Source organism: Brachyistius frenatus, unplaced genomic scaffold (genome assembly GCF_029030835.1).
Source record: "Brachyistius frenatus isolate BFR_SWC_R1_liver_20210118 unplaced genomic scaffold, ASM2903083v1 Contig_142, whole genome shotgun sequence".
In the NCBI taxonomy this organism is placed as follows: Eukaryota; Metazoa; Chordata; class Actinopteri; family Embiotocidae; genus Brachyistius; species Brachyistius frenatus.
Genome location: NW_027210741.1, coordinates 359,730 through 371,642, shown reverse-complemented (window position 1 = coordinate 371,642; position 11,913 = coordinate 359,730). Strand labels below are relative to the sequence as shown.

Here is an 11,913-nt window from a genome sequence, read left to right as displayed (position 1 = left end):
CAACTTTGTTATGGAGCCAAAATATTTTGTTGGACCGCCACATTTGACCCACATGCCACTGTTTGCGTGTATAGCTGACCTAAACCTTTATTATTCAGTCTTATAATGCACCATAAAAGTCTCAAATAAAATGACTAGCACATTTTAAAATGGGCCGTTTTCACAGCTAAAAAAAACAACAATGATTTAATGAATTGCTCTGATAGTCGTGGCCACCCGGGAACCAGATGAAAGGATTCCCTCTTTTATCTTTAACATATAAACTCATTGTTTTTATGTAGTAGTAACATCCTTGGCCTTGTTGTTGAAAGACAGCCAACATAAGAGTTACATAACAGATTTATCCTGCTAGAAAAGAGAAAGCTCCTAAGTGACAATACCGCTCATTATTTCAACTCATTGATTTATTATGTTGGACAGTGAAATTGCTCTTCAGACCAAACAAGGCCAACATGCAGCGCTGTCGGCCCATCATGCCCCATAAAATCTATTTTTTCCATGAATTTGATAAATGATCACTAAATGTGTCTAATTAATGCTGGTCTATTTTGTAAGCAGTCTTAAAAGGAAAAAAATCTGCTTCAGTTGAAGCTATTAAACTCACAGTGTCATCTTTTCTGTGACATAAGACATCATGTGCTATAATAATATTGTATTTTCCCCTTTTATTCTAAATACATAAAATGCACCATTATTATTTTATGGATGTTAAGAATGGCTGTGCAATATAGACCATGTGTGAACAGGCAGAGGACTAACCGAGTTAAAATGATTGAGTTGATTCAATAATTTGTTAAGTCATAAAAAGTTTACAGTAACAATTTCAATAATGGTTTATTTATTTTAATAAGTACTAAACAAATTTAACTTGACACTCTAGTAACACTGAAGGACTCAGTATGGACAGTTAAATGAAAGGATCAAAGGTGATGCAGCAGAACCAGAGTTTACCATATTTTTGTCTTCCTTGTCAAAGAGCATCTACATTACCCACAATGCAACTCAACCGCCAAATTTTAGCACTGGCTGATAGCCTCAAGCCATGGCCTACATAGTTCTGGTAAACTTACTTGTTCCTTACTTAAAACTCATTCAGCCCCAACTGATGCTGATTCATGACATTATGGAGGCCATATATCAGCCACAAAGGGATTTATACAAACACACTTCAAGTAAAATCTGTGGAGGCTGCTTTTAAATCCTTTTTTAAAGGAAAAATACAACTCTGAAAAAACTGCTGGATCTTGCTCCAAATGTGTGTTTAACGAAATATTAAACTAATAAATTTATGAAAATGTATAGCTTCAGCCCTACAAAATATTAGATATATAGTCTGCTAATAAAGACCATAATAAATACCAGTTGTTAGGAGAGTTTATATGTCTTCACAAGGAAGACCCTGAGACTTGTGCCTATGGAGGAGCTCTTACAGAAAAGCAAGACTAGCTAAAAAAAAAAAAGCTGTTCTCACAGGGTATAAAGCCTGGTATTTTTCTTTTAGTGTTTCTGGATAAACAGGTGTTGAAAGAACCCTGACATATGTCAATTTACAGATATTTTATAAGGGAAATACAGGAAGGAGGTTGTAATGGAGGTATTTGTGTGTGTGTGCATGTGAGAAAGATAGACAGAAATAGAATGGCCTGCACAAAATATTTAATATTTAAAGATACAATCAAATGTAAAATAGTGATATACTTTCATCATTAAGGTCACTATATATTGTGTTTTGGGCCTTACCGGTTTCATATGATGATGCCCAGTCCCAAGGTTGATCTAAATAACAAAACAAAAAAAAAATGGTATTGCATGCGAGGAGTCGCCTGGAAATAATTTCTCCTTGCTGATAGGTTGTTCAGACACACCAGCCCCACTAGCGCATGGATTGGCCTACTGCTCTTTTTTCTCCAGTTTCTCATTGGCTTTTTGGTAAAGATAGTTCCCTGCCATCATTTACCCGTGCAGTTTCAATAAATATTGTATGTGGTCTCTGGCTTTGGTGCTTATCATTTGAATCAGCTGGTTGCGAGCAGGAAAATGCCCTGTAGGAGCACATCAGATGATGGAATTTTTCCCAGAGACCGCAGCTGCGCGACCACAACTGTCTCCCTCCGAAATTAGATAAGAGAGCAGAGCCAGCAGGTTACAGCGGGGAAGATGTTCTGCGCCAAGCTAAAAGAACTGAAGATATCCGGAGAGTGTCCATTCTCCAGCAGCGCCAAAAATAATGAGCTCGGAGACTTTGAGGAGCGCGCAACTGATACCGCGGATTTATTGCCTATTTCTAAGGACGTGCATGGAAAGATAGGTGAGGAGCAGCCTCGACAGAAGCCAAGCAGAGCCAAAGTTAACCTGCATACACTTGGAGAGAGCATCCGAAAATTGGCATGTCCCGAGGTAAGTGAAAAATGCATTTATTATCATTTAAGAAAAATTAATTTAATCATTTTAAGAAAAACTATTAATTATATAAATTTCTGCTTCAACGCATAAACACCATGCCTGTGTACCCACTTAATGTAATAAAACGGTAATCCTGCTGTTCTTATTTATTGGAGCCTCCGTAATTAAAGCTACTTTCAAGTCTTGCCAGACGATGACCTTTAACTTGCTGGATACTTTGTGATACAGTTTCAAAGGCTGCATACTGCCCTCCAACGAATGATGGCACTATCAGATCACAGCAGGGACACTGAAAGGTAACTTGTGTTTTTAAATCCAGCTTTCACAAAATACATCAATAATAACAGCTACAAATACTACTACTGCTCTAAATTACAGGTCAATGCTACCAGATCGACCACAGCATGTATTCCTATAATAAAAACGATGATGCTGAGATGTAACAGCCTTATTTTGCCCTCTGTTTAGACACCTTACAAATAGGGTACCTCCTGTCACTAGACTGATACTAATGATGACAACAACAACATGAGGTGTGATGCACACTCAGGCTGCTATGGATACATGGAGCAAAAAAGAAATCCCTCACAGATCTGCTGAGAGACACATTACTATAGTAAATGGCAAACGGACAACAGCACATTCTGCTTCTCAGTATAGTCGCAGTCTGACAAGGAGCGAAAACGACGAGTCCGTTAATCAATTGTTTAATCAAATTAATTTGCTATTTTGGTCATGTTTTATTCAATCACTCTTCAGGAAAAATCGCAATTATTACCTTCCTGCAGCTTCTCAAATGTTAGAATTTGCTGCTTTTTGGTCAGTGGACTAAATATGTTTGCCTTTTGGTCAGGCAAAACAACACATAGGAAAATGGCACCTTAGCCTCTGGGAAATTATAACAGACAGTTTATAGACATATGATAAAGAAGTAAAAAATTATCTCTAATTTCAGCCCTAGTCTGATGTATTTCAATGACCAAACAGTAGAAGTGTGGTCCACTGAGCACTGCTTTATACGACTGATTTTGATACTTGTTGACTTTCTAGTCCAGCAATTTGCTGTACACACTATCAGAGCTGCAGTGATGAACCAGAGCATTTAGTGGAGATGATGAACATTTATTCAACCAAAACAGGTAATGGCAAATCTGAAACGCACAAAATATGTAACTGGCTTTGGCTTGTGCATCAAATCTTCACCTCTTTTCCTTCATCTACCCAACAGCAATCTCAATGGATGCTTTGAAAGTTGCTCTGGGCGAGGAGATCTTCAATATGTGCTATGAGGAGGACAGACACATTTTGAGGGTGGTGGGGGGAGCGCTCCACGACTTCCTCAACAGCTTTAATGTCTTGTTGAAACAGAGCAGCATGCACCCGGATGGAGAGGATTGTGTAAACGAACCTTCGGTGCTGTGCTTAGACAAGGATCTGGGTCTGCTTGCTGTCTATTTCTTCAACCCCAGCCTGACCACTGAGCTCTTTTTCCCCGGAGTCATCAAAGCTGCTGCCCTCCAGCTGTACAGCACCACCGTGGATGTGTTGATGGACGCCCCCAACACTAAAGACAGCATCTTGCAGTCAAGCCCACAGACCAGTCTTCTGTACACAGTTTTAGTACGGGATGCTAAGAATCTGAGCCCCAGTCCTCTGCGGGCTACTTCAGCTGGGACCCTTCCCACCTCTCTGTTCTCCACTATCTTCCCTTTCCATCTGATCCTGGACCAGGACCTGGTTCTGGTACAAATAGGACATGGGCTCAGGAAGAGACTGACCAGAAAGGATGGACTTAGACGGTCTACGACCTTCCAGGAACACTTCTCTATTGTCTCCCCCCAGATCAAATGTACCTTTCAGGGTATTCTGACCATGTTAAATGCACAGTTTATCATTCGGATCAAGCATGGAGTCTCTACCGCAGATAACACAGGGAAGGTATGTCAACATATCTGTGAAATAACTTGAAAAGTAATGTCAGTGACCAATAAGGCAGAAAAGGTTTTCCTCTCATTTATCTTTATTTTAAATGGAGTAAAATAAAGGGGGGGAAAAATGCCTGTTTATAGGCAGTCGGGCTTATTAGTGGTGTACGGCACACTTAGCCTGAGGTAGAGATCAACGTTATACCCCCAGCAGAGATCAGAAGCAAATGTCAAACCATTTTATCCATCAAAGGCACAGCCATGCTCATGCTATTTCTGTAAGGGTGCACAACCCTGACAAGAAAAACTATCAGTGAGTAAACGTGACAGTGATATAATGACTAATGACATTTAGTCAGTGATGCTTGAATTTATATAAGATGTATTCCAGTGGTAGATTTACCGTGTAAATGGATAGAGTCCAATTAAAACAGGTAGAAATCAGTGAGTAAGTGAGCAAGCAAATATCTCTGCCTGTTCCATCAGGGGTCACTGATGTGTTACTGACAGTCCACTATGCATAAGCATGACATGTTTATGAATTACATTTCAATTTAAAAGTACTCCTGCAGCTATAAGACTACGAGTTTACAGCCACACTAGTATATCTGAAGCCAAATTGTTAATTACAATTTTTTATCTTTCCAAACATAATAAAGTAAATGCAAGAATTAAAGAGAAGATGGTGTATATCAAATAAAAACAGCCACACTCAAATGATTTCCCAATGGCAAAGGCTTTGTTAACAATACAAATTTTTAAGGTCAGGTGCATTTACTCTTGAATAAGTCTTACAATTAATAATATGTCATATAACTCCAAGATACATCTTTTTCAGCTCAAAATACAGTTTTTGGGTTTTAAAAGTGAATCCCTACTTAGAACATGTCAAATTAATAATTTTTGTATTGATCCCATGTTAGCACGTTAGTAACCGATAACTTGCCGCTACTAAATTCTGATGATGACTTTTAGCAGGTTTAATGTTTACATTTTAGTTAAAGAGTTACTTAGTTACTTTTTCAATTTGGTTATTAACACAAAGCACAGTTAAGGCTGACAGGCATGTCCCTAGTTTTAACAGTATTTGGTTAATGAACCAAATTACCAGGTAAATACAAATTTTGACCTGATGATAGCACTAGAATAGTCGGGGGATAAAATGAGTTCAAAAAGGCAAATGTCTTCACTGGATTTAATGGCAAACCATTCATCATTTCACGCTAAACTACAAATGTCAACCTCATGGTGGCGCAAGATCAAAAGTAAGGGGATCAACAAAGCTGGTAGATTTCATCCTCTGGGCACCATGAATATCCGATATAGTTATAGAGTTATTTCAGCCTGGATTAACCGACAGTCTGACTGATATTACGTATAGCCGTGCTGCTGGCGTGGTTGATAAAAATATGTTTGAATTAGATGAGATTTAAAACAAATATATCTGTTCCTCTGGAATATAAATAAACCCTTTGGATTTGTTTACAGAAAGCAGCATACAGCTACCATTTCATAAATACCAAGCTTGACATGTTTGATTTACTTTCTCGCTATAATGTTTACATCTCTGTACATGTCTTGAGGGAATTTACATTTGTACACATTGTATATTTTTGAAATACACAGTTGCCACAGGAAAAAAAAATTCAGAGCTTCACTGTAAAATTCTAACTTAATGAAAAATATATTGAGACAAAATTAGCTGTAAGCCTATGATACAAAACGGCTTAATCTATGTGTGTTAAAATAAACTTTTCTCATCGTTTGCATTTTTCTTTCAGCTCATGGACCTTAAAGGTCAGATGATTTACGTTTCAGATTCAAATGCCATCTTGTTCTTGGGCTCACCATGTGTGGACAAGCTGGAGGAGCTAACAGGCCGTGGCCTCTACCTGTCAGACATCCCTATTCATAATGCGCTGCGTGATGTAGTGCTGGTGGGTGAACAGGCCAAAGCCCAGGATGGGTTAAAGAAGCGGCTGGGAAAGGCCAAGGCAGCCTTGGAGCATGCTCACCAGGCACTGGAAGAGGAGAAAAAGAAGACAGTGGATCTTCTCTTCTCAATCTTCCCGGGCACTGTGGCACAGCAGCTGTGGCAGGGTGAAATGGTCCAAGCCAAGAAGTTTGATCAAGTTACGATGCTTTTCTCTGACCTTGTGGGCTTCACAGCAGTTTGCTCACGCTGTACGCCGATGCAAGTCATCACCATGCTCAATGAGTTGTACACCAGGTTTGACCACCAATGTGGAGAGCTTGATGTTTACAAGGTAGGCTAATGTAAGGGCTTCCTGCTGAGCTGAGCAATGCTTTTATTCAAAGAGGTGGAGTTCAGAAGTTAAGCCTTTAACATATGTTCATGTTTGTTTTACCTTAGAAACCGAGTTGAGAATTCATGATAAATTCCAGATAATTAGTTGACGGTAGGCAGTTGTGTGTGTACAGCATTATCAAATTTTAAACAAACCATTCAGGCTTCAGTATCGAATGTCCGTTTTTTCAGTGGACAACCTTGGCATATCAAAGTATTATGTTTCTTATTGTAAAGACAGTATTTTTAGTACAATTTCAGATAAAGGCACAGTTTTAAGGTTTTTTTGACTGCTTTAAATTAGATTGTTTACTTTTGCTATGATTAACTTATTATTATCAACTATATAAATAGTCATTTCAAAATCTTTAAGAACATTAAAATAATCTCCCAACTGCTAAGTATGTAATGCTGTTGGAGAAAATGAAAACTCTTTTAATTTATTTGGATCTCTTTTTTTTTGCCTGCCTATTTTAAGACATTTAGTCAAAATTATATCTGAACTAACATGTATAAATATTTCTTAATGCCATTAAACCCCTTAAACTACTATAGATGACCTCAGAGTCCTCAGTGGTATCTTTGAAACTGAAACTGGCTTAATCACCAAAATTAGCCTTATACAGCAAAAAGTTAAATTTTTAAAGACTCAAACACAGATATGCACTTTTCTTTTTTATTGAAACAAATAATGTTGAAAATTGTTGCATTATAGGATGTGAAAGAAAGGAAAAATGCATAAAATGCCTCCACAGATTCAATATTTTTAACAAACTAGCACCATTTTGCATTCAAAGATAGAGTGTAACGGTAATTCAACCAACTACCTTAGCGTCTGCTAAAGGCTAATGTGCAGGGAGGTTGGATAATGTAATCAAAGTGTCATGGAAGCATAACAGAAAGAAGAGCAGGTTTGACAAATATCTCGTAAAACGCTAGGAAGTCAGAGGTTCCTTGAGGACCCTGTTTCCACTCCACATGGATGAGCCTAAAAATAGTTTCACTTTGTCTCAACCACATACCTGTAGAGTGCTCTTCGATGAAGATTTAAATTAACAAAAAATAAGAGAAAACACTGGACTTTTTAATTTGGGCGGGGCTCAACTACTATTACAGTTTAAGTTTTATCACTCCTTGTTTTTTGACCTTTTGCCTTCTCCTAAAAGATGAAGCCACTTTGTTAAAGAGATTTTGATGAATATCCACTTCACATTTATTGTGTTTAAGGTTCACTGTCTCCATGTCAAAGTGTATTTTTAACAGTTAATTCAATAGTTTCAGGTTAAAAAAACTAGACCATATTATGGGACTTTAAATGCAGTAAAGACGGCCTTAACTTTGGGTAAGAGAAGGAAGAGACAGCCTCTGAAAACCTTTGTTCTGTCTTGTGTGCCATATAAATCATTTTAATGATCTTACTGTATTCAGGTGGAGACCATTGGTGATGCATATTGTGTTGCTGGTGGCTTACACAAGGAGAGTGAAACTCATGCTGCCCAAATTGCACTCATGGCTTTAAAGATGATGGAGCTTTCAGACGAAGTAATGACGCCAACTGGAGAACCAATACAGGTGGGGGTCAAGCACTACTTACTGTAATATTCCTTAATCAACGGGATTATGTAACTTCCAACCTTATAAAAGTTTTCATGTGAAGAGTTTTCATAACAAGAAACATCTCTGATTTCAAAACTAATTATGCCAACTCTGTTGCTGTCACAAAAGTAAAGGCAAAATGTGGCAAGAACAGGGGAGTTCCATATTGAATCGTTCACGATAATATCATTATAATTTTCAATAAGATAAAAAAAAATTATAATGTGATTATAACATAATTTCAAATTTTGGCGTAATGACATAACATTTACGCAGTATGTATGCATGTAAATGTTACATGTGTGTCTTACACACAGCAGCAAAAAACATGTCTGACAGCAGCTCCCCAGTGGAGGTGTTACGTATCCATATAGCACTTATTTTGTTGCAATTGTATGTTCTGGAAATGAATTATAATATATTTTTCAACATTTTGTGATATTGTCAAAAATATTGTTATTGCCTGAAATATAGTGATATTATTTTATGGCCAGAGAACTAGAATTTTTGTATGCAAATAAGTGTGGTGTTGCAGATTTTACTATTAAACTAAATATTCTGATATTTAATATACAGGATATTAATATATGTGGCACTTTTGCCAAAAAACAGTCACACTTTAAGGTATTCTGTCTAAAAATATCAGAATCAGCCAAACTCCCCAATGTGTAAACTCATGTCATTAATCCCCCTAAATGGTCAGAAATACCATCAATTTCTTCAGTGGTTGCTATGGCCCTCCAACTAAAAACACCAAAATCTTCAATTATTCAATGGAAATTATTTCTGCTGTTAGCACCGAAAAACAAAAAACATACAGTAATTAACAGAGTTTAGCTGTTTAGATTCTTAGCCATCATGCAGTACTATCACAGAAGCATTTACGATGATCCCAAATTAATTATACAGCACTACAACAAACACAAACATACAGCCAGAGTCTTCAATAGCCCCCTAGGGTTCTGATCTAAACATCATTGAGTTGGTTTATAGGAGCTGACAGATTCAAAAAGTTGTTTACATTTGCTAAAATGCACTGTGTCTATCTGTCTTACAAGTGTGCTGAGAGCTTTTCACTTACATGCAAAGTTGATTTTTATACTTTACATCCATGTTTATTTGCAACTGGTCTTCTACACTTCCCTTTGTTTACACATTCCTATGCTTGTTCACACATAACGTATCAAAGGAGCGAATGTGTTGTACTGCCTACAAGCCTGTGCACATTTACGTGGGTCGTACGTAATGCAAATGCACAAAACATAACAAGCAGAAGCTGAGTAAAGCATTGCATTCCCCCCCCAGATGCGTATTGGCCTCCACAGTGGTTCAATACTGGCTGGTGTAGTCGGGGTGAGGATGCCACGCTACTGCCTTTTTGGGAACAATGTCACATTGACTAACAAGTTTGAATCATGCAGCCAACCTAGAAAAATCAACATCAGCCCTACAACCCACAGGTGAAGTAACACTACAAGGACTTGTATTCTTTCTTCTCTACTCTCTCAAAACATATTATCTAACTGGAAGGCTCAAAACAATTAATTGTTAAACACAAATATGTCAGTCTTCTGCATGTCTGTATGGTATCATGAAAACCCAAAGTGCTCTAGACAGGAAACTTAACTTTTAGAAGAGCACTGCGTTTTCTCTTGTGTCAAATAATTCGCCACATTGTTTTTAGATTCATGTTTTATTTGTGTGCTCTTCGTCCCAGATTGCTGAAGGGTCGCCCAGAGTTTGTCTTTGTTCCCAGGAGCAGACAGGAGCTTCCGGCCAACTTCCCAGAAGACATCCCTGGTGTTTGTTACTTTTTGGAGGCGTCCTTCAAAACTGACTGTGTTATGAAGTCAAACAGCAGCTGAACCCAAAAATGTTAGATATGGCAAAATGTAAATGTATCCTAGTGAATACAGTGTGACTACCTTCTATATTTTGGTTTGGTTTGTTTCCATACTGATGATATTGTCTACCAGTGAAACTATTGCAGCTGCTTAATTACATAGATGTCAGTTTGGTGTCAAACACGAGTGTCGTCTCTGCACAATTATCCATTTCTACATTCGTAGAGAAAACCTCATTTAATCTTTCTTCCAAAATGAGTCATCTCTGCAAACTGATACGATAATAAAAAGTAGCTTTTATTCTTAGTTCCCACTAGAGACATAGATGTACTGTCAATGAGAGACTTTGGGACTGTTTTGTTCTTTTTAACATCTAAGAGGTACAAAATACATAAAACATACAGTAACTGCTGCCAGAAAAAGCACACAATTTTTCAGAACAAATAAGTTGAATATATAATCTTGTGTAGATATATTACAGAAATACATTTTGGATGTGATGTTGCTAAACAGATTGTGTTCTGTAAATATCTGACTGGTCCATTCATAATGCCCAGGCACTAGCAAACACTGATGGTACGTCAGAAGAAATCAAGATAAAACGGAATTGGTTTTGTGTGTTTCAGGGGAGAATTTCATGACAAATAATTTGAAAAAAGCTAAAGCAGATGATTAAGTATTTTAAAGATTTAAGGTTTAGCCTCTGATCATAGGAGGCAATGCAAAGCAGCTTAAGGTGCCTTATGGGAACAATACAAGAAAGATCACAGACATTGGTCTTCAAACCAAGGTGAAATGTTTGTAGTTATTTTTATCAGCTTTGTTGTTGTTTTTTAATTAAATATAGTCGAAATGAATTAACATGTCAATTAATCGTCCCACAAGCAGATAAACTACCAGAAGAATTGTTATTGAAGTGTGTGGTGTTGTCATAAAGCATTCCTAGAGCCCACTTTCCTAACATAAGTAATGTATGTGTATTTTTACTTTTTTCACTGTACACATTTATACTATATTTATTACGTGAGATTCAAAGCACTCCTTTCCAGGGAATACAACACAGCAAGAATACAATGAATGTTTTACTATCACTCATAATGATGTGCTTTAATCATTATTGTAATGTAATCAAAGTGCAATAAATATTGACATTGACAGACTTAAGTGACTGACTCTGTACTACACAGCGTAAATATATGTAAAAGATATATTCATACATTATTTTCTGTGTCAAATTAGGCAATTAAACAAATAGATCCTATCCTATTAGTCCTATGCAATAGTGGAGAGAAACTAACTACGGTATATTTACTCAACTATTGTCTTGCGTATCTTTGAGGTACTTGTATTTTCAATTTACTGTATGCTACCTAATACTTACACTCTACTACATTTCAGAGGAAAATAATGCACTTTTTATTCCACCACAATTATCTGACATCTATACAGGGGTTACATGCTCAGTTAATTAAATATAATGCATTGTGGTAGATTTATCAATCCAAGAGTAGGCAAAGTTGTTATAATTAACTAACTTTTGAGGAGCTACAATGATTATGGCAAAATGCCATTTAGAGATGAATACATAGTCCAGTAATAAACTACATACAGTATTGAGCACAAGTAAAGTGAGGTTGCTTTCAAAAATAAGGACTTTTTGTCCCTGAAGATACTTATTTATGACCCTGGATGTATGTTTGGGTTGTTGTCATGCTGCAGAATGAATTGGGACCAGTCAAATGCCTGACTAATGGATAAACATTTACACATCTGAAGTGCTAAAACTTTTGCATAGTACTCTACACATGTATAAGTCATTCTACTACTTGCATTATAA

At 37.0% G+C, this 11,913-nt stretch overlaps 1 protein-coding gene across 1 annotated transcript; it reads left to right on the top strand.

Annotated features, from left to right (window-relative positions):
* The first annotated feature begins 2,157 nt into the window (after positions 1–2,157).
* Positions 2,158–11,235, top strand: gucy1a1 (guanylate cyclase 1 soluble subunit alpha 1). The gene is made up of 8 exons (XM_069715385.1): positions 2,158–2,397; positions 2,632–2,699; positions 3,454–3,542; positions 3,632–4,341; positions 6,110–6,595; positions 8,065–8,208; positions 9,538–9,692; positions 9,950–11,235. Exons 1-8 carry the CDS (start codon positions 2,158–2,160, stop codon positions 10,095–10,097), a joined length of 2,040 nt encoding a protein of 679 aa, XP_069571486.1. The 3' UTR covers positions 10,098–11,235.
* The last annotated feature ends 678 nt before the right edge of the window (positions 11,236–11,913 follow it).